A 24,911-nucleotide genomic window follows, 5' to 3' on the forward strand; every position below is an offset into this window, starting at 1 on the left:
CAATTGTAAAGGATACTATTTTTATAATTCTACTTGCTGAACCTCTGGACACTGCCTTAAAATCAGCTACATTTAATTGCATACTTCCTGATGCATAAAATCCAACATAATTTGTTGCATGGGAGTAATGTATCCACCTCTAAAATAAATAAACAGCATTGTTTTTACTTAATATCAACAAATTTTTAGTCACTTACGTAATAGTGAAAGTTATTTGGTTTTCTGTTTAAGAAGGCACAAAATTGTTTGTTTTCAACCTAAATCTTTGATAAAAATCCAGATCATCATAATAATATTATTATTGTTCAAAACAGTTTGTTCTTAATCCGTTCTGGTTCATTTTTGGTCTTCTGAATACAATAAATTTCTTGAACTAGACGTTTAAAAATTATACATAATTGTGCTTTTAAAGTACAATTAATGAATCCTAGTAATAATATAATATATTATTATTGACTGTAAAGTTAACCTTAAAAGTTAAATATAAAAACAACAAAACATGAAAACAAATACATACTATGAAAACAACTGTTTTCTTTTCAACTCAACAAAATAGGTTATGTACCCTTTAAAGGAGAGCAAGTCTCTAGGTGGTGTATTTAAAAATCGATTTATTCCGGTGTTTTTAGTGCTAAATGCACTGGTCTAAATGAATAGTCGCAGTAAATGCCAATTATTTATACATTTCGTTTGATCGCCTCTGCAAGTATAGACAAGTATGTACTTCGCAAGTGTGCGAATAATCGTGATCCCTTTGACTCGGGTCTTTTTTACCGACAACAGTTGGAAGACGAACGAGTGGCAACTAGTGACAAATAATTGTACGAGTAACCCACTCAGACGACATGGCAAGTATACGCAAGTGACGATTATTCGCCAAGTACACGAGTCGTTTGAGTCCGGCTTTAGATATTATGAATAGCCGTATGCAATACGTTTTGTACAGATCATTTGATAGGACTACAAGATAGATATATTATTATTTAGAAATCAAACAGGGAGCAACTAGTTCATACACAATAATATCAAACAAGAGTTGTAGCCATAGACATAATAAGGATAAACAAGGCATACTGAGCAAAATAGCATAGCGCACAGGCGGTCGATCGGTGATCTATCTATCTCTGTTAAACAAACGATCCCACGCATGCGACAGACAAAGATGGCTAGACCACTCAAAGTGAATATTGGCCAATGACGTCCTTGATATTGGTGTTACACCTCGATGCACAGAGCGGCCCATACATTACCTAGTCTATTTTTATTATGTCTGTGGTTGTAGCTCAGCATTACAAGGAGAGCTCCAAATGATGTGTGTGTGTGTGCTCACAAAGAGAGGATCTTCTTCTTCTCTACGTGCCATCTCCGCGACGAAGGTTGGCAATCATCATTACTATTCTCACTTTCGACACTACAGCCCGAAAGAGTTCAGTTGAGCTGCATCCAAACCATTCTCTGAGATTTCTCAGCCAGGACATTTCCTCCAAAGAGTGGATGGCAAGCTCCAAAGGATAATCCGATAAAACAAAGAAAAGGAAAACAATAAAATATTGAGTGAGGAACAGAAGTTGTTGAAAGCAATTTTTAGTTGTACATAGCTGTCAATATTCTTCTTCTGGTAGCACTACAACCCGGGGTGGGTCTTGTCTGACTGCACAACTCGTTCCATCTCGAACGGTCGTCCATGGAAGTTGGGTCAGTGGGTAGCCCCATTGTTCTTAAATCTGACCATATATTGTCTCTCCATCGCATTCCTGGGCGTCCTAAGCGCATTCTTCCTGTGGGAGCTTCCTCCCAGCTCAGCTTGGCAAGGCAATTATTAGGGAGTCTGTGGACATGGCCAGCCCATCTTAGACGCTGAGATTTAATTTCTTGGACTATGTCGCTCTCCCTATACATCTGTGTGACCTCAGCATTCGTTCTCATTTGGTATTGGTTGCTACACACACACACACACATGCTTGTTTTCATCTAAGTTTTCTTTCAATTGCTTTGGTCAGAGTCCACGTCTCACACGCATACATGAGCACCGGTCTAATCACTGTTTTATAAATATATTCTGATCTTTGATGCTCGTGTTAGGCTCGTAGATTTAATAGTATCGTGGAGGCTATACATACATCTGTTTGCTGCCTGAATTCTCCCTTTAATCTCCTCCGTGATATCGTTATCTGCAGTGATTGTTGCTCCTAGGTATTTAAAACTCTCCACTCTTTTAAAGTTACATGGGTCTATCGTAACATTTTGCCTTATTCTATTTCGTCTCTTTTGTCTGTTGATGCACATGTATTTGGTTTTCTCTTCATTTACCCTTAAACCAGTTTTCTTTGCCTCTACCTCCAATTTATTGAAAGTCTCCTTCACATTGGTGACTGTGTTTCTCACAATGTCAATGTCATGCGCGTATGCTAGTAGTAATTTTGGTCCATTTACTGTCAGTAATTTTGTTCTAATTTGTGGTGTTCTTACTACTTTCTCCAGGATTATATTAAAAAGGAGAGGTGACAGTGCATCTCCTTGTTTCAGGCCACTGGTTATTTTGAACGATTCTGAGAGTTTGTTACTTATTCGTACTCTGGGTCTACAGCCATTCACGCATATCTTAACAAGCTGGATAAATTTTTTTGGAACTGAAGGTTCTGCCAGTGCATTCCAAATCTGATCCCTTTTAATGTTATCCTATGCTTGTCGGAAATCTATAAAGAGATTATGGATAGTTCTATTGAATTCCCATCCTTTTTCAAGCAGCTGCCTTAGAGTAAAAATCTCATCTATGGCCGATCTATTTTTTCTGAAGCCCGCTTGGTATTCCACTATGAAATCCTCTACAATCGGTGTTAGCCTATTTAATAGCATGTTCGATAATAGGCCTGGATCGCGCGTACCAAAAAAAGTTGATTAATAGCAATCTGAAAATTTGTTATAGCTTAATGGTGTCTAGTCGGACAAACTTTGATGTATGGGAACACTGGAACAGGGGAAGTTTTAATTGTGGAACAGGTTAAAAATTTGGAACTTTCAGACTACGAAAAGGTTCCGTGTATTTTGTCGGACAGAACTTCCAATTGATTTGTTACTTTTTCTTTTAACTCTCATGCAAAATTCAGACTGGTATTTATCACCATCTGGGCATTTTAATAAGTGGAACACGTAGTACATGTCAAATGACACGACTTACGTTGGTGAAATAGCAGTCTGATTTTGCATGAGAGTTTAATGAAAGGGTAACAAATCAATTGGAAGTTAAAGACAAAATTCCTAAACAAAAGCTGCTACTCATGAATAAAGGTGGAAATATACCTAATATCAATGTAAAATATCTTTTCTAATTTCGTGGTCGTTTGGTTAATTAATATGTTTATATTAGTATGGTATAACTAGACCCAAACCCAGACATCCAAAGTGAAAGTTATCCTCCAACACCAAACTGTTCTATATGGTCCACATAATGTTCAGAAAAAAGTCACACCATTTTGAGTGTCGGGTTTGGAGGGGGGAGGGGGGAGAAATCGGCAAATTCGTAGTTTTTTATGTTTTTCGCCAATATTTCTAAAACTATGCGGTTTAGCGTGAACAATCTTCTATACAAAAATGTTCTACATTAAATTTGAAATAATAAAGGCTCTATGCATGATCCTTCTAAAATGAACGGTTCCAAAGTTACGGAGGTAGTATAGTATAATTGGTCCAAAAAAGGCCTAACACAAACATCCAAAGTAAAAGTTTTCCTCCAACACCAAATTGTTCTATATGGTCCACATATTGTTCAGTAAAAAGTTACACCATTTTGAGCGTCCGGTTGTCCGGTTTGGGGGGGGGGGGGAAGTCCTTTCCTCCAACACCAAATTGTTCTATATGGACCACATATTGTTCAGTAAAAAGTTACACCATTTTGAGCGTCCGGTTTGGGGGGGGGGAGATGGGGGAGAAGTCGATAAAATAGTAGTTTTTCGTTAATATTTCTAAAACTATGCTTTAGCGTAAACAATGTTCTATACAAAAATGTTCTACATAAAATTTAAAACAAAAAAGGTCCGATACATAATTGTTATAAAATCAACGGTTCCAGAGTTACGGAGGGTGAAAAGTGGAGGTTTTCGATACTTTTTATATTTTTTGGGCAATTTATAATATTATTACTGATGAAAGAAATTTTCTTTAACATGATTGTGTTTTGTAAATAAAATTTGCTATTTCAGCAGCCGATGTTATGTTAGTGATAAGCCCTTGAAGAAAATTGTCAACCTCACCACCCAAAATCATCATAACTTGCCCAAAAAATATAAAAAGTATCTAAAATCTCCACTTTTCACCCTCCGTAAGTCTGGAACCGTTGATTTTATAACAGTCATGTATAGGTCCTTTTTTGTTTTAAATTTTATGTAGAACATTTTTGTATAGAACATTATTTACGCTAAAGCATAGTTTTAGAAATATTGACGAAAAACGTAAAAAAACTACTAATCTATCGACTTCTCCCCCATCTCTCTCCCAAACCGGACGCTCAAAATGGTGTAGCTTTTCACTGAACAATATGTGGACCATATATAACAATTTGGTGTTGGAGGAAAACTTTTACTTTAGATGTCTGGGTTAGGCCTTTTTTGGACCAATTATACTATAATATATACTACCTCCGTAACTTTGGAGCCGTTCATTTTAGAAGGATTATGCATAGTACCTTTTTTATTTCAAATTTAATGTAGAACATTTATAGAGGGTTGTTCATGCTAAACCGCATAGTTTTAGAAATATTGCCGAAAAACGTAAAAACTACGAATTTACCGATTTCTCCCCCCTCTCCCCCTAAACCCGACGCTCAAAATGGTGTGACTTTTTTCTGAACATTATGTGGACCATATAGAACAATTTGGTGTTGGAGGATAACTTTGACTTGGGATGTCTGGGTTATGCCATATTTTGGTTCAATTGTAACATACTATATATAGTTCTTCCATTGTATCTATGCATAAGTATGACATTATTCTCGAATTATTTTTTATATTGCATTTTTATATGTATGTCTCTTTCCTACTCACAGAAACTGAAACAATTAATTTAAGCCTCCTGTCCATACACAACACCATGTATTGAACAAACAGCCATAGAACGATGGTCGGTGATTAATTTGCTTACGGACAATTAATAATTATTGTAAATTTTGTTTTGACAGTGTTTGATTTATTAGATTAAGAATTTATATATTCAAAATTTAAGGATTAGGGCGTATCAACCCGCCTTCTTACAGATCATGACACTTACACAGGTTTTACTTGAGTAATTTTTCTTGGCAAACAAATGCATTATGACATGTTAGGACAATATTCAAAAATGAACGGTACTTACCACGCATCCACTCTCGACCACAGCGTGATACAAAATGGTAGGTGGCGGGCTTGCTATATAATGCTGGGAGCGCCAAAACCAGAAAAGGTAATAACGACACAGGCGCAATATTTGAATTTTAAAATAACTAAATTATGTGACATTATTCCACAATGAAGACAATGCCTAAAAGAACGTGTTAGGCCAAAAAAAAGATTTTCCATTTTTTTAGGGTTATGGCACTAACGAAGTCGGGGTGCGATATGATTTTAACCTCTAAATTGGCATTTAGCTATTTAGGCCCAGTTTTTCAGTGACCGGTTAAAATTTTGGTTAGCTAACCTAGTTTAAATTTTAACCAATATTTTAACCCTCATAGCGTTTCTCAGTGCTTTAAACCAAGTTAAGAAAATCTCGGTTAGCTAACCACTTTTTTTCTTCTGTTGGCAGCAGTAACTGTACTTGCGCATGTGCAATTCGAGAAATAATGATCAATTTGACAGAAAAATAAATGAAAAACAATTTCATAACCAAATTTAAAAAATTATTAATGCAGTATCAAGTTCGGAATCTTTATTTAGTTCATTCATAACGTCTACCTCGGTTTCATAACAGGTTTCATAGCATTACAATTACTGGGACGATGTAGACATTTTTTACCGATTTCGTTTGTCAAATGCCACGGTTTTATCACTATTTGAACTTGAACAGATTGACCAGGAAATAAGGAGTCAAACTGTTTGGTAATAGACAAATATAAAATTATCGTTTTAAAATATTACTAGGAATCATGCATTAAATCCTGTTACAGATGTGTAAACATAGGTACCTGTTACAGTTATTCGCGGTGTGCAAGTACTTGGAAGGGAATAATTGAGAAACGATCGTGCGCGAATAGCGGAGAAATATTGCAACTTTCTTAAATAATTCATATTGTCAATTGAAATTGTCAAATTGACGTACATTTCATATCAACTGTCATTGAAGAAGAAAAATTGTATGTTGCTCCACAATATTGATACGATATTCAATTATTATAAATTTAATTTAATTAATTGTATTTTGCGTGCAGCAATTAATTGTATTTTAATAACTAATTTTATTTACTACATACAATTGTTTACGTTTTAATAACATAACCGGAATCTTATTTTTTCTTATTATTTTTTTGGACTATGGCCTTGACAATTATCCAGTAACCAGGACTAATATAATTGGCCAATATAATTAAAAGTGCGAATAAAGTTGCAGAGCGTAGAAATAGGTGTCGCTTTGCCGAACGTGCACGGTCCCAATAATATATTTAAATATAATATGTCGTTATAATTGCTTCCTATATAATAACGATAATAATAATTTATAATTTCGATAATAATGTATAATAATTTCATTATAATAATAAGGAGGTACTAGAATACTTCCCGCGATAAAAACAAAATAACATAACCCAACTAATCTCTTCTGTCAGGCAGGTAACATCTGATGCATTCACTGCACCCATGCGCAAGCGTAACCGCAAAATTCTGAGTTAAACCATCTAACGAGGACCGGTTAAAATCTTGGTTAACTTAAACGAGTTTAAACTCTAATCTAGTACTGAAAAACTGAACCATGAATATTTCGGTGACCAAAAAATAATTAGGTTAACCCAGCACTGAAAAACCGGCCCTTATTAAAAGCTAAAGCTAAAATTTAGCTGTTGACGTGCTAAAACCAAGTCAACGGAGTAATATTAAATATTTTTGAGGGTTTTTGTTTTCTTTATATGTTTCCTTCATGTTACTTAGCTTCTTTTAAAGAATCTGTGCGACTCTCTTTTGTTTCCTTACATTTTAGTCTTCTCATATCGCATTTTTTGTTACTAAATATTCTTTTTTGTAACCTTCTTAAATCTAATCCTAAATTTACCAGCAACAGGAACATGATCTGACGATATATTTGCACCATATATATTTGCTTCTTTTCAATTCGCGATGTTCAGTCATCGGACTGTTACTGGAGATGTTATTGGACAACCTATAAATATGCCAATAAATGATATAAAAAGAGAAGTATAAAAACGTCCATTATAATACAGTTGAACCCGCTTATTGGAATAGTCTTCGTGCCAAGCAAAAGTATTCCTATAACCGGGATATTCTAATAACCGATCATTGGTAGCTTCTAGAAACGTTTTGTGACTTTAAATTTTTATTCCTTAAACCGAGATATTCGTATAACCGGTATTCTAATAAGTGGGTTCAACTGTATTAGCCATTTTCTAATTCTTATAACGGATGTATGTTTGGCTTACATATATTGGTTTATTTTCTAGATGGATGATTTCCTAAGACGAATAATGATGATGTGCAAAGATAAGAGTGGAAGAACTATAATCGGTTATATGTACTATTATAAACTGTTTTATAATTTTATTTATTTTATAGTAATGGCACAAGGTGGATCTTCAGGTGGAGCATCCATAATTGATTTACACACAGGAGCCCTATCCTACAAAGATAGGTTTATAAATATCTATGAACAGAGTGGCAGCAAAAATATTTTGACAGAATCTGAAAGGACAATTTACCATTTAGTAAGAAGCAAAATTCAAGAAGCCATTGCTCAGAATTTTGGTATTCAAGCCGATAGTTTATATTTAACCTATCCGACATTTTTCTCTAGACTTACCAATGTTGACCCAAAAACTAGACATGACGAGTACTGGCATGAACATATTGACAAGGTAAACAATATTCTAAAGTTTTTTTTCAGTAGTTGCGATTGTTGTCTTATGTTATTGTTATCTTTTGGACGGCCGTAGCTCAACGGCATGGTACTGGCCTCATAAGCCAGAGCGCATGGGTCCGAGCTCCGGCACCTACAATCCATTTTCATTCCTAAAAATGATACAAGCCGTTCACCGTGCCTCGGAGAGTACGTTAAGCCGTCGATCCCCTCGGCTAGTGTGAGCATTGACACTAGCTACTTCAAACAGGGTTAAAGATGCAAATGGCGCTAGGACTTGTCCGAAAGGATCTCCCCGGCCAAAATACCACACAAAATTATTATTATTATTATTATCTTGTTGTTATAGTTTAAGTATTTAAATGCTTGGAGAATATTTAGAATAATAAATGTACGAGTACAGTTGATCCCAAACCCTTTTTTCAGTGCGTCATAGTTTGTCGAATTCGCTCTAACGCATTAAGCTCGAAGTGACAGAAAAAAACGTATGTCCTTGATTATTATACATGAATTTCGAAAAGTATGTATTCTTTTTTTTTTCAAAGATGAAGTAGTCTTTTTTTTTCCTTTGGAATTGTATGACTACGGGCCCTTCAAGGCTCATTCGCCGATTCACAATTTGGCTAATTTATTTTACTATATATTTTCCTATACCTATCTACTTAACATTTTCTATCCTACCTTATCCTACATAATAATAATAAGTATGTATTCGTTGAAGGACATTTCCATATTAAAGCTACTTATACTTATAGATGTATAATTGGTTGACAATTACAATACTCCTAAATAGCTAACCAATCCATGATGCGAATAAAGATAATTTGAAACAAAAGTAATCTATCGTGATAGTATGTTTCACAATTTTAACGGATAAAATGCCAATTGTAATTCTAGGTTAGAAATTTATCAACGACGTAAATATAAATATTTTATGTCATTGATATATTCGGACATTGTATACTAAATTGTATTCTATGTTTATTTATTTTTTCGGTAAAATATTTTAATTATTAATATTCTGGCAAATATTTATATAAATATTCTGACAACACTGTCAGATTTAACTAAAATGTAATGCTTCGATTCGCGACATTCTTAAAATCATATATGGTTTGGGATCATCGGTATACAGCGTTGGAACTTCAAGAAATGAATATGCAACAAGTAGATCTTGCAACATTGCAAGCTTACTCATATTCACTTCTCTCACTGAAAAAGTCACTATTGCACTGTTTAGTAACGTTAATGTTATTTTTGCTCTTGTAAGATACATGTATTTTGTTATAGTATGTAAACAACTAACAGAATATTATATCGCTTGAACAATCAAATTCTTTGAATACCTAGTTACTATTTGACTAAATCTAGCAAAACACTTTTGACTCGAGCATATTATAACTTTGATGTTAAGGGGATGGGTACGTATTTTCAGCTGCAATGCTATTCAAATAGGGATTCATTTTTTTCGAATCCTGAGAAAACTAATAAGTATTTTTGAAAAATTTAAACGCAGAATGAAAGATTACGTTCTTACCGAGGGCGGAAAGTCCCTGAAAACTTCTATGTTTATTTTAATAAATTACAGGGCTGAAAAACTAAGAGAAAATGTAGTGTGATTTTTAATTTCAAATATCTCATTCAAAAGAAACTTTTTATTTATTCAAAGGGACTTTCGGCCCTCTTAATCTTTCATTCTGCGTTTAAATTTTTAAAAAATATTTATTAGTTTTTTTCAGGATTCGAAAAAAATGGACACTATGTCCGTGGTGATATTTTCCAAATCGAACATTCACTATCTTTGTCATACAACGCACTGAGTCAAATAGAATATGATGACAAGACAGTGACAGTTTTAAATATTTGACATGGCATCGGGAATATTTTGAGTTGTTGATTAAATAATATACAGTGAGCACGTAAAGGTTGGAATAAATTCATTTTCTCGAGAACGGACGATTTTGGAAAAAAATCCCGAAACAGGTCAATTTTTATTTTTAAATTGCGACTTTTTGTCATGCAACTAAAATGTGACGTCATACTAGTGACGTCACCTATCTGGGCGTGATGACGTCATCTATAATTTTTTTAAATGAGAATAGGGGTCGTGTGATAGCTCATTTAAAAGATAATTCAATTCTCTATTCAGTAATATAAACATTAACATAATAATTTATACAGGGTGTCCAAAAATTTTTTTTTAATTAAATTGATTGACATAAAAAGAAGAATGTGTGTACATTTTACTGTTATCAGAAAACAGGAAGTAAAGTTTATTTGATAAATAAATATTGTTTTTTGCTTAAATTCAATATTAAAGCCGCCACCCACCTTCCTCTTGACAGTTTGAACATGTAATTTAAGCCAAAAGCAATGATTATTTTTCAAATAAACTTTTTTTTCTGTTTTCTGAGAGCAGTAAAATGTATTTTGGACCAAATAAATTACATGCATTCTTCTTTTTATGTCAATAAATTTAATTTAAAAACATTTTTTTGGACACCCTGTAAGAGAATTAAATTACCTTTCGAATGAGCTATCACACGACCCCTATTCCCATTTAAAAAAATCATCGATGACGTCACCACGCCCAGATGGGTGACGTCACTAGTATGATATATATGCCAAAAAGTCGTAATTTAAAAATAAAAATTGACCTGTTTCGGAATATTTTCCAAAATCGTCCGTTATCGAGAAACTGAATTTATTCCAACCTTTACGCGCTCTCTGTATATTGATAGTGTATTTGATAAATAATTGATTTAAGACGTGAACTTAATAAAAAGTTATTTATTGTTTATTATTTATGGAAGATCCAAGCAGGAATACATCAGGATATATTCTGTGATCCAAGTATTTTTTTGTTAAAGATGTTCAAAATTGTAGACATTCCATAGTAACAATATATGTATTATTAAAAAATCACTTTAACACTTTTCCTCTTTTCTCGAGCGAGTATTAGTTTTTGTTGTACATATAAATTATTACAATCACTGAATACATAGTTAGTGAAAAAATTAACTACATTTATTAACTGAATTAATAATTTGCAATTATACAAATAACAGTTATCCAAGAACATTCAAAAGCCATCTCTTTAAAGTTAATGATGACATTTTCAAGTAGAATGACATTGTAGTAATGTTTACATATCCATACCAGTGTGAATTTTACTACACGTAATTTGCCGTGTAAAGACAGAAAAAGTAGGGATAGCCGTAAAATATTTGCGAATTATGTACCGATGGCCTTAACTGAATGGCAAAACCCGGCAGACTTGACAGAAGCATGTTATTCTATCTGCTGCTCCTTGACGTATCTTGAGGTTCTTCTTTATGTGCCGCATATCTTATATTCGCAGCTTCTGATATTTGGAACCATTCCCTTAACTTTATCAACCAGGGTTTTTTGTTTCTGCCCAAACCTCTTCTACCATCGATCTTGCCTTCCACTATAAGTTGTAGCGGACTATACCTATTGTTACGGAACACTTTGCTCAGATATGATGCGTTTCTCCTTTCGGCAGTTGATAACAATGCCATCTCTTTACCCATTTGTCTCAGTACCTCTGTATTGGTCAATCAACCCCTCTGTATTGGAATAACAGTGGCGAAAGAATGCAGACCTGTGTAACCCTTTTAGAAATTATTATGTTTGAACCCACCATATATCTTTGAAAAAATAAACGAATACAAATACTTGGGAACCCTTATCGATGAAACAGGTGACCAAAATCACGAGATAAAAGACGTATTGAAATTGCCAGGTCTACTTTTATAAAAATGAAAAAATTATTTTGTAATCGTGGTATTAGTATTCATCTACGAACTAGAATGTTAAAATGCTATGTATTCAGTACTTTGCTCTACGGTGTTGAGTCATGGACTCTTAAACAGAGGAATATTAAAAATCTTGAAAGCTTTGAGATGTGGTGCTACCGCCGTATACTAAGAATAAGTTGGGTGGATAAAATTACAAATGAAGAAGTAATACGCAGAATAAATAACGAGCCAGAAGTTCTACTGAATATAAAAAAGAGAAAACTTGAATACTTAGGCCACCTGATGAGGGGACAAAAGTACACATTCCTACAAAATATAATGCAAGGAAAAATCCAAGGACGAAGAAATCCAGGCCGTAGAAGAATGTCCTGGATGAGAAATTTGAAAGAGTGGTTTGGCTGTACCACTAACGAATTGTTCAAAACAGCAGTAAATAAAATTAGAATCGCCCTAATGATATCCAATCTCCGATAGGAGAGGCACTCAAAGAAGAAGAAGATATTTCCATACTTTATGTGGATTGTCTGATTCCTATACAGATTTTTAATAATCTGGATGTCATTAGTGTCAAGTTCTGAAAGATGTAATAGTTCTATAAGTTTGTCATGTTTGATGGTGTCGAACGCTTTCTCATAGTCAATAAAGCTGGCGTAAAAATATTTTTGTTGATCTAGGCATTTTTTAACCAAGCCTCGCATTGCAAAGAGGTACTCTCGCGTTCCAAAACCGCATACTAAGCCGAACTGCGTTTTACCGATACTTTGTTCTAATTTTATTGTCTTTCCTTGTAAGTATAAGTAAACTCTTTGATTTTTTTATGTGTATTAGAGCTATAACGCGTTCTAGCTCTTTTTATCTATTAGGCCTGGTTCCCGCTTACCATAAAAAGGGTATAAATAGCTTCTTCTTCTTCTTCTTCGTGCGATTAGGATTACTCCTGTTTGTCTGCCTCTTATTCTGTTTCAGTTGTTGTTGACTGTACATTGTCTTTCCACCTTTTCGGCAGCCTTCCAACGGGTCTTCTGCTATACGGCTTGTTGTTTTTACAGATGTTCGCTAATCTATCTGGTTCCATTCGGTTTACATGTTCGTTCCAGTTTTTCTTTCTTGTTTTTATCCACCTGTTAATATTTTGAATTTCGCATCGTTCTCGTATACTTCTGTTGCTTTGTCTGTCTCTTAATGATAAGCCCGCTATTGATCTTAATACTTTCATTTCGACTTTGTGGATTTGTTGTTTCGTCTTTCTTGTATCGGTCCTTGTCTCCGCTGCATAGGTTAAGATAGGTCTTACTGTTGTCTTGTATACTTTTATTTTGCTTTCGGTGGTCAGATATTTGTTTCTCCATATGGTTTCTCGGAGGCAACCACTTACTCTTGCCGCTTTTGTTGCTTGTGTTATGGTCTCTGTTCTTATATTCCTGTCACTAATGATCTCTACTCCTAGGTAATTGAATTTCACTTTTTGTTCTACAATTTTGCCGTCTATTTCTAACTTGCATCTACGCGGCTCTTTACTTATCACTATACATTTATTAATACCACTATTAATATCAAGCTGAAAATTTGTTAATATTAGAAATAGCAGATAATAAAAGGTACAAATAATAGTAAACAAACTATTTATTTTAACCGAACCGTATTATAATAATATACAAAGAAATTAAGACATGTGTTTCTACTGCGATGTATTCTTACAGACTAAATATCGAACGCAGAACTAACATACAGTTCTGGCATTCACATCCCTTGTAACATGATACTTTATGCAATTTTAGGTAAGAGTGTATCGCCCTAATGCATTCGGAGAAATGCCCGCCCACTGAGACTGCGTGTGTCCATTCTAACACTAATAAAAATACCTAATAATTTATAGTTGAATTTATTCTAACATCCCTCGCAACTAAAATTATTTTTGAATTAGTCAAACAGACCCCCTTTACTTCCAGCGGTATATTAGACTCCTTTGCATCTTTCATCATAAAATTGTACAGCAATTTGTCAATATAACTGGCTTGATTTAAACTATATATCCCTTGATCGCACCTTTCAATCTTCATACCTAAATAATTTTGTAATAATCTCAAACTCGTTATATCAAAATTACGTTTTAGATTCTCTTCAAATGTATCAATTACCTGTGTATCCTTTGCTGCTATTAAAATGTCATCCACGTATATAAGTACGTAAACCCTTTCATTATTTATTACCTTTATATATAAACATATATCAATATTGCTTTTACAAAAATTTTCTTTAGATAAAACTTTATCAAGCTTTTTGTTCCAAGTTCTGGCAGATTGTTTCAAACCATATAAACTTTTATTTAATTTGCAAACAAAACTAGTATCCGTTTCTGCAAATCCCTCAGGCTGTTTCATAAAAATTTCTTCTGACAGTTGTCCATTTAGAAAGGCTGTTTTTGCATCTATCTGCCTTACTATGAGTTTTTTACTCCATGCCTCTGTTAATAAAATTCGAAGAGTAGCTTGCCGCGCAACCGGAGCGAATACATTGCTACAAGCCGTGCTTTGTACTTCTTCGAGCTTTGATCTTCGTCTGTTTTTAACTTGAATACCCATTTACATGAGACTATATTCTTTCCCTTTGGTGCTTGTATTAAATCCCAAGTTTAATTTTTCCTTAATGACGTGATTTCCTCTTCCATAGCTTGCTTCCATTTTTCACTATCACTTCTTTCAAGCGCTTCTTTAAAGTTTCTTGGTTCTACTTCTTGGAGTTCTGTCAACTTTGCTATGTAGCGCTCAGGTGGAACACCTTTATTTACTCTGCTAGATCTACGATCACCTGAATTCTGTATATCGAGATCTGTATCTAATTGATAGTTAGAATTACCGTCATCTATCTTCATGGGATTCTTCCCAACTTAAGCTCTCATACGTGTTAGATGTATCCGTAGAATTTTCTATTTCCTCCGTGTTTTCAAAATTTGCAACCTCTCTGTCTTCTACGTCGTTTGGCTCTATTTTCTTCCGTTCCATCATGGATCCAATGGATATTTCCTCACTTTTTGCCTCCTTTTTCTCGACGCATATATTTCTCTTGGAAAACACCATACTACGGCTAATTGTAATACGTTCTGTATCTACATTTAACAATCTATATGCTTTTGATTCATCAGAATAACCTACAAATACCAGTGACTCACCTCTTGGATCAAATTTATCCTTCATTTTTTCTTTGGAAATGTGACTATAAACCGTAGACCCAAATATTTGCAAATTCGACACATTCGGTGTTACTTTATGCCACAATTCATAGGGCGTTTTTTCTTTCGACTTAGTAGGTAATCGATTTTGCAAATAATTGGCTGTCACTATCGCTTCCCCCCAAAATTTCTTTGCTAAACCCGCATCGATTAACATGCACCTATCTATTTCAACTAGAGATCGATTCTTTCTCTCTGCAACCCCGTTCTGTTCTGGAGAGTACCCTGCTGTATATTTAATTTTTATACCTTTACCCTTTAAAAATTCCCTTAAATTATTATTTACGTACTCGCCACCCCTATCTGATCTAATTACTTTTGGAACCCTGCCTAACTGATTACTCGTAAATTCTATAATCTCTTTTATACATTTTGCCGTTTCATCTTTATGATTTAATAAATATATAGTTGTATATCTAGAAAAATCATCAATTAAAGTCAGAATATAACGTTTACCCCCTGGAGTAACAGTCTTTATGGGCCCGCAAATATCCGAATGTAATAAGTCAAAAATATTAAATGTATTGCTATGAGAAAATTTTGGAAAACTCTTACGTAAAATTTTACCTTTCATACAGCATTCACAAGTTTCCCTAATCCTACAGTCTGTCATATCAATCCCGACTGCCATTTTCTTTTCCATTAACTGTTTGACTGCATCCATGTCCCTGTGTCCAAACCGTCTATGCCATGTATGTTGACAGTTGCTGGAGTGCCCCAAAACACTCAATCCATGGTCCACAGTTGAAAGTTTGTATAAGTCCGGTGAAGGCACCGCACTCGCGACGACTTTTCCGCGTAAATCGATTTTACACTCGTTTTTATCGAACTGCACATTATGTCCCGCACTTGTTAGCTTTTTCACCGAAAGCAGATTTGAGTCTAATCCCGGCACATACAACACATTGTCGATTTTTAAATTTTCCACTCCCGATCCAGTCACGCACTCAGTAAGTCCTGTCCCTATACCCTGAACCTCGGAGTATTGCCCTTTCTCCGCTAAACTTACAACGCCCTTTCTGCTACTGTCAAATTGGGTATAGAATCGTTTGTAATTAACCATGTGGCTCGAAGCTCCTGAGTCCACATACCACGAAGCAGAATCCCTTTTTCCGTCCCTTGAGCTATAATTGACCATAAAACATGCATCATCAGTAACTTCAGTGACTTTATTGGCCTTTTTCTTTTTAAACGCTTTGTACTTAAAGCAATCTCGTTTAAAATGGCCCTTACGGTTACAAAAATAACACTGCCTTGCTTCTGCCCTTGCAGTACCATTATTTTTGTTACCCTCGTACACTGACTTCATCACCGACTCCTCCTGATTTCTTCCCAAAGCTCCCTGACGTCTCCTGTACTCATCTATTAATTTACTAGTAACAAATTCTAGAGTAAATTCACTCGATGGCCTACTTTCCAGCGCTGTAATCAAAAAACTGTATGAGTCTGGAAGACTTCCCAGCAAAATTACTGCTGAGAACCTGTCCTTAATTTCCTCCCCTAAGGCGGCCAATTTATTCAACGATTCTAGGAATAAACTAATGTGTGCTTCCATATCACCATTCTCCTCTAGCGATAGACTACAGATTTTCTTTAACAAAAACACCATACTAGACAAGCTTGATTTCTGATGATACTCCCTTAGCGCTACCCACGCATCGCGCGCGAATTCCTTGTTCCGGATATGCACTAATTGATTAACGTCAACAAGTAAGGCTATCGTTGACAAAGCCTTATCATTTTGTTTTTTCCAAGAACTGCTTCGGTCTGCTTCTAATGGTAACTCGTTCGAAATTAATTCCCATAGATCAGCATTGATGAGTAACATTTTCACTAAATAACTCCACGACTGATAGTTCTGGCCGTTCAACTTTTCGACGTTATATTTCGCACTTTCCGCCATTCTGTATTTCGGTTACCACGAAAACTTCGCGACTGTACACTTTTAATTATTATCTTAATACAGGTGAGCTACAACGTAACTGGGCCCAGAACCTATTAGAAATAGCAGATAATAAAAGGTACAAATAATAGTAAACAAACTATTTATTTTAACCGAACCGTATTATAATAATATACAAAGAAATTAAGACGTGTGTTTCTACTACGATGTATTCTTACAGACTAAATATCGAACGCAGAACTAACATACAGTTCTGGCATTCACATCCCTTGTAACATGATACTTTATGCAATTTTAGGTAAGAGTGTATCGCCCTAATGCATTCGGAGAAATGCCCGCCCACTGAGATTGCGTGTGTCCATTCTTACACTAATAAAAATACCTAATAATTTATAGTTGAATATATTCTAACAGTTAATAGTTTAACGGTGTCTAGTCGGACAAACTTTGATGTACGGGAACACTGGAACAGAGGAAGCTTTAATTGTAGAACAGGTTACAGGTTTCGAATGTCAGATTACGAAAACGTCCCATATATTTACGTTCCACAATTAAAACTTCCCTGTTCCAGTGTTCTCATACATTAAAATTTCTCTGACTAGACACCGTTAAGCTATTAACAAATTTTCAGCTTGCTATTGATAACCTTTTTTTGGTACGCGGGAACCAGGCCTAATGGATAAAACGGAAAGTCTTATACTTACAAGGAAAGACAATAAAATTAGAACAAAGTATCGGTAAAACGCAGTTCGGCTTAGTATGCGGTTTTGGAACGCGAGAGCCCATCTTTGCAATGCGAGGCTTGGTTTAAAAATGCTTAGATCACCAAAAACATGTTTACGATTAAGCTATTAACAAATTTTCAGCTCGCTATTAATAAACTTTTTTTGCCACGCGGGATCCAGGCCTACATGGTCATTTTCTCATTATTTGCATTTCTCTTTAGCCTCTTTTATCTTTGTGTTGACAGTTCTATCTACTTGCTTACATCGTTCAGGAGTAATCATATTTTTTCTCATTCTGTCCATAACTTGTAATATTTTGCCTGTGATCCACTCGTTCTTCTTCTTCTTCTTCTGATCGGAGTAACCAATCACTTCTTTTGCACTGTTCCATATAGCGTTCCATAAGTTGATCCACTCTCTTTGTATATCATTGGTAGGAGCTGTTAGGACAACATTATTATTAATGCTTTTGTAAGCTTGATTTTTATCTCTGGATTTCTGAGCGTATCCATAGCTAATCTTTTGTAATATATTATCTTAGAGCTGTTTTGAATATACGCTTTTTGTCTGGCCATTTTAAAAGTGTATTATACAATACCGTTTTAAATTTAATATTTTCACTTTTTTGAGTTCCCAGTCTATATACTGTTTTTACTTATTTATTATTTTGCATTATTTGAACATATTCTTTCTATTTTAGCGGACTTACGAATCATTCCATTATACATCACTACTCTACTTAAACGATTATGGAAAAGACTTCAAAGGAGGCAGATTTATTTTCCAGGATAACATTGCAAAACCTACCAAAAACGTAACGGTTGAACCGCGTAAGGGTAGGGTGTCTATGTTTACTTCGGGTTCAGAAAACCCTCACTTTGTCGAGAGAGTAGAAGAAGGTATGCGATTTGCAATCACTGTTTCGTTTACCTGCGATAAGACAAAGGCTATTTCTGATCCAGGCGTTTAACGGAAGAAGATTCAGTATGTAACATAAAACTTCACAACAAAACACAAATTGTACAAATTATATATAGGTATATGATAACATAATCTAACTAGTCTCTCTCTCTCTCTCTTTCTCTCTTTCAATTTGTACACACATTGTACAAATTATATATAGGTAAATGATAATATAATCTAACTACTATATCCCCCCCTCTCTCTCTCTCTACCTCTTTTTCTCTCCCCCGCCTCTCTCTCTCTCCTTCTCTCTCTCCTCTCCTTCCTCTCACTCCTATGGCGCTACAGCCTAAGTCAGGCTCTGGCCTCCCTCAGCATCCGCCTCTCACCATCCCTCTCCTTGGCTGTTCTCTTCCAGTTATCCACACTCAATATCTCTTTAGCATCGGATATCATTTCATCATAATAACCATAACCACAGTTTCACTGAGCGTTCTACTGGGTGTTCTGTTATTTTTCATTCTTATTAGATGGCCTAGATCAGACTAGATTAGTTCAATATTTGTATTTTTGACCTTATTCTCTCTCTACCATTGTCGCATTTTTCAATATCTTTCTGTCAAAAGTAATAATACGGTTTTTATATTTTCTGTCATGATCCATGTTTCTGTGCCATATGTTGCTATTGGTCGTATGATGCTTTTACATATTTTAAACTTTACTTCTCCGTGGGTGTTTTTGGATCACAAACACCTGCGACAGAGCTGTAATCTAATTACAAATCAATATAATACTGCTGGTGATCTAACTTCGTTAATATACCTTCAGTCCCCACCAGTACTAGGGCCGGATCCAAGAAGTACGGTATGAATAGGTGTAATTAATTAGCCAGCATTGTGAGTCAGGGGACTGCCGCCCCTCCTCCCGAACCCTCCACTTTCTGCCAATATAATTCATAATTTTCTTGAATATAGTTATAGTCCTTCAGTTCTTCTAATATACGTCATTTTTATGTTTGCGAGATTAAAATTGTTTCGAGACATATCGACTCCTTTGTAAAGTGTATTAATAGATTGACATGGCCTGTCATGTATCACCCATTTTCTTATGTTAGTTCGTGTAGAAGATATCGACTTCAGAGTACATACAATTTTTTAATAATTTGCTATATTCGTTTCTCTTTTTTTCCAAAAAATTATGGTTGCATTAATTATCTTGACTAGCAGCAACATTTATTGATTTAGGCCCGGTCTTTTCACCTCCGAATAAAAATTATTCGGAGGTTTATTTGACAGATTTACATATAATCTGCCGGATAATCTTCCTAATAAATAGTTATTCGGGCCTTAAAGTAAATGATAAATACCTACATGATTCATTTAAATAATTAATTCACTTTTAAAGTATATAAGCTCATCTAATATTGTATTTAAAGCACTGAATAGTATTATACTGATAGTAATGATAGTAATATTGGCTTGGCACATGCTGCTGAGCCGCCATTTCCCGATTTGAGGGTATCTGTATAAATGAATCAACTCTTGTACAGATCTGGGCCTCGATTTTTGACCCTTCGCTTCGTTATCGAACGTATGCGCTACGTATACTAAACAGATACGAAGCGAATACGTTCGATAACGAAGCGAAAGGTCAAAAATCGAGGCCCTGCTGGATCTTGGCACATTATCATCATTTCCATTACGGAAATTAAATCAAAACTGTATAAACATTTTAAATTTCTTTGCAACATGAAAATGCAGCAGCTGCATAATACTCTGGTTAAATCGGAGAGTGCAGGAAGAGTCTATATCGGTTTCGGAGATCTTTTCCCCCTCATCAGTAGTTCCATATCCTCTTCTCTCCGATTTCCCCAGGTATCATATTTTGGGCCTTTCCGAATTGCAAAGAAAGAAATGTCACGGATGAACTAGAGCCATCTACCGAAAAACAAAGTAAGTTATCAATCGAAGTAGCACAGAAAACGACAATAAATATCGTTCCCATACCACCAGATTGACAACAGGTGTAATACTTTCTTTGGTTACACCTCCTGAGATTTTCAAAATTTATAAATCATACAGGATGCCGAGGAAATTAAGATGAGAGAATTTTAAATAATTCACAACTCATCTGTTCAGCGTGGTAAAAGTTCCAAGAAGAAAGATTCCTTAATACTCTTACAAAAGAGTAAATGAAGAGTTTGCTGTGTACTTCGATTGATAACTTACTTTGTAAATCAAAACTGTTTGGCTACAGGGTTGCGATAAAAAATCGATTTAAAACTATTTTAACCCGCCATTACACGCGCTATGAGGGAATCCCTCACCATATTTGTTTATAAGCAATGAAATTGTGTAAACTAATACGATAACCTTAAGCACCCAGGAATGCCTTTAGCATGGTTCATGAGAGGGTATGAAAAAGTTATAGAATATTTCAGTCGGTCAGTGTGCTGTGTGATAGTTGAAAGAAGAGACATCCCTCTTCAAGTGAGGGAATTCCACACTGCGCGTGCAATCACGGTGAAATCACGTTTCTGTTATCTCAAAGAAACTTTTAGGTTTTTATTTAATATTTAGGTAGGTTTAATTAAAATATTATTGTTTGGATTAGGTTAGGAACAGTGGCACACCGAGGGGGGGTTTGGGGGTTAAAATCCCACCCAGAGCATATAGAAATATATATAAAAGAAGGTAGGAAAATGTAACTTGTCTTTCACAAATAATACAAAATACTTTCGGTGCCCAAGCAAACCCCCCTCCCCCCAGAGGAAAATTCTAGGTGCGCCACTGGTTAAGAACCCATTTTTAAATTTACCTATTCTAATTGGGAAATAAGTCAAAATTTAACTTAAAAAATTAATTTTATGGACGTTTCGAATTCCACCTCGGACGTCGTTATCAAAATACAAAATATTAATAGTTAATTACATAAATGCCACAAAGAAATAGCTTCAGAACAGTTGTAAATTTTAATTTGTATTTTTAGTAAAATGAATTCGCGTAAAGAACGTTAATTTCTTCAGTGGCTTGCTGAAATTGAAAATTAAGAAAACTTGCTTTTGATCTATATTATTTTTACTTTTGTTTTGTTAAATTAATAAAAAAATTGGTTTGCGAGTCTTTCTATAATATGTGAGTACAACCCATTATATATTTATACATGTTGACATTCATTCTTTCTCGAAATAAGTCGAATTTATGTAGGTGAGGGCGACGCTCATACGCGTGCAACCACGTCACAATAGAAGACGGCGGGTTAAGCATAAAATTGGTTGTGTCCTTAAGCACATTGTACACTCGTTTGTCATCATTATCATCATCATTCGTCAACCTCTTGCATCCACTGTTGGATATAGGTCTTTTCCATATTCTTCCATTGTTCTCTCTCTTGTGCCTTCCGTATCCAATTTCGCACTGTTTTTCTCAAGTCTACCTCGGTGCCTCAAGTCTACCAAACTCTTTGGTGGTCTACCTCGGTGTCTTTTATCTTCTCTAGGTCTCCACTCTATGAGTCTTCTGGTCCACCTATTATTATTTAAACGTGCCACATGTCCAGCCCATCTCCATTTGGCTTGTGCAATTTTTTCTATGACATCTGTCACTTTGGTCCTCTCTCTCACTATCCTATTTGGTACCATATCTCTTCTTGTTATTTCTAAAATTGGTCTTTCCATTTTTTTAGGTTATTCTCAATTTATTTGCAGAATGTTTAGTCAAAGTTATGAAACCATATGTTATTACCGGCAGCATGCACACAACACCCGTTTATATCCTGTACATTACATTTTGTTCTAATTTCGTCACTTCTTATTCGGTCTCTCAGAGTTTTTTTTGTAATTCTTCTCAGTATTCTTGTTTCTGCTGTTTCCAGCCTTCTCTCTATTTTAGCTGTATCGGGTCTTGTTTCTGATGCATACCTCATTATTGGTCTTATATTCATAAGATTCTTCATTTCATCTCACAGTTAAGATGTCGGTTACGCCATATAGTGTCAATTCTGCTAATCTATTTGCTCTTTGTACTTGGACATATCTTGACCATCATATATAGACAAATACCATTCTTGACGAAAATTGTACATTATATACCCCTTTTTCGGTTATCTAATTTATCTAAGAGATTTACCCTTAAACTTGTAACATAACACCTTGAGACGTGAATCTACGATCATATCACACACATCTGAAATTGTCTTGATTTTTCAATTTTATTTGACTAATTTAAAAAAAGAACCGTTTTTTTGTAATAAAAAACGCAAATATTTTGTTAGCGTGTTGACTGTACTTATGCATCACCTTAAGCTAATTCAGGTAATATTTATTTATAAATGAAATAATTAAATGGTTTTAAATGTTTATATTTTTTGTTGCGGTTTTTTTATATTTGTATGTTTATTTTTATTATAATGACCAGTAATAACATTCCCAGTAATTTTATTGTGTGCTATTTTGTTATGTTTATATTGTATATTATTTATTTCAAGATGTGTAAATGTTAATAAACGAAGTAATTGTTAAATATGTTTCTTACTGTACCTACCTAAAATAAAATGATACCCAAGTAGCACCGAACGGGTTTATTAAGTCTTTTAAGGATGCTTTAAAACTGTAGAATAAAACTAAAATTAAAACCATTTGGTTTTTAAGTAAACCTTAAGATTGCAATAAAACGGTTTTCAGCATAAAAGGGCCCACTCTGAAAGAGTTCAATAAAACCAAAAATAAAAACCTTCCTAAAACTTTGTTTTCTTAAGCAACTGGTGTTAAAGCTGCTGTGAAGGTGCTTTTAAAACCATGTTAAAAGACACTTTAAGTGCAGACGGTTTTATAGCAAACTTAAAAAGGTTTCTTAAATGGAGACTTTTAAAGACAATTTACCATATTAAATTATTCTTTAAACCCATATTGGGACCGTGCAAGTTCGGCAAAGCGACCCCTATTTCTACGCTCTGTACTTTTATTCGCACTTTTAATTATATTGGCCAATTATATTAGTCCTGGTTACTGGATAATTGTCAAGGCCATAGCCCAAAGAAATAATAAGAAGAAAAAATAAGATGCAGGTTATGTTATGCAAACGTAAACAATTGTATGTAGTAAATAAAATTAGTTATTAAAATGCAGTACTGCAAGCAAAATACAATTAATTAAATTTACCTTTATATAATAATTGCATATCATATCGATATTGTGGAGCAATATATAATTTTTCTGCTTCAATGACAGAAGGTATGAAATATACGTCAATTTGACAATTTCAATTGACAATATGAATTATTTAAGATAGTTGCAGTATTTCTCCGCGACTCGCGCACGGTTGTTTCTCGTTTCACTTCCAAGTACTTGCACACCGCCAATACTCCATATAGGCCAACAAATTTTTACATGTGTTATGATAGGCAGATACGTATTTGTAACCATAATATAATAAAAAGTATGTACTTGGTTATTTCGGACTGTCAAGGTAGGAAAATACTTGCGCACCCAACTTTATTGATAATGTTAATAAAAAAAGGTCTAAATAACTCACGCGCCCTAAAATTTCTGACTTTTGGCGATTAAAAAATAAAAATACAAAGAATGTGTGTGTACTTTGTACGCACGTAAGAAGTTATACTTCTATTATATGATTTAAACGAAATTAATATACTTTTTATTTGTATTTTATTTAAATATTAAACTAATTTATACTTACTACTTCTCAAACATTTTTATTAAAACAGTGCCAAAAATGAAAATAATACAAGAATAAAACACACAGAAACACATTAAAAGTGCCACAAATGATTTCTGAACATTAATTATCGGAAATTTTTTTAACTAAATACGTATTTTCTGAAAATGTAATTATATAATAAATATACTTACAATCATAAAATTTATAAAAAAAAAAAAAATAAAAGTTTCCATTGGGATTCGAACCAGCTTTTATCAGTACGGTTGGTATTGGGGTTCATTCGCCTTGAACGCTTCGCCACGGAGGCAATGCGTCATTATTTGCGAATATCGACTAACTAAACGGATTAAACTTTTGACATTTTGAATTAGATAAATCAAATTATTTTGATTTTGAATTGAAATGATTTAGAATTGAAAAAATACAACAAAACATAGAGTAAGAAAACAATATATTAGGTGAATATTGATAGAATTTTTGATCGTAATCAAATTATGTAAATAAAAGTATTACATACTAATCATAGATACTATGTATTTTGGTAGGTTCAAATAGGTATAGGTAGGTACCTACCTATGGAATTTTTTATTAGGATACTGATACATTTAACAATTATTATTACGTACATGTTGCTTTTAA

The 24,911-nt window shown here is 34.3% G+C and overlaps 1 protein-coding gene across 2 annotated transcripts in view; it reads left to right on the forward strand.

Annotated features, from left to right (window-relative positions):
• The window catches only part of LOC114339218 (2-oxoglutarate and iron-dependent oxygenase domain-containing protein 3), a 36,024-nt gene extending 12,910 nt beyond the window's left edge, over positions 1 to 23,114 (forward strand). Inside the window, exons 3-5 of one of the 2 annotated variants that reach the window (XR_007699137.1) lie at positions 7,752 to 8,050; positions 18,392 to 18,728; positions 18,815 to 23,114. Coding sequence is in view for 1 of the 2 variants with exons in the window: in XM_028289839.2 (XP_028145640.1) it covers positions 7,752 to 8,050; positions 18,392 to 18,661 (569 nt within the window). In the remaining variant the exon portion in view is untranslated. Of the gene's footprint in view, positions 1 to 7,751; positions 8,051 to 18,391 lie in introns of both variants that reach the window. The other variant, XM_028289839.2, reaches the window with a different exon arrangement.
• Positions 23,115 to 24,911: the final 1,797 nt, after the last annotated feature.

The sequence above is a fragment of the Diabrotica virgifera genome, chromosome 7 (assembly GCF_917563875.1).
Source record: "Diabrotica virgifera virgifera chromosome 7, PGI_DIABVI_V3a".
In the NCBI taxonomy this organism is placed as follows: Eukaryota; Metazoa; Arthropoda; class Insecta; order Coleoptera; family Chrysomelidae; genus Diabrotica; species Diabrotica virgifera.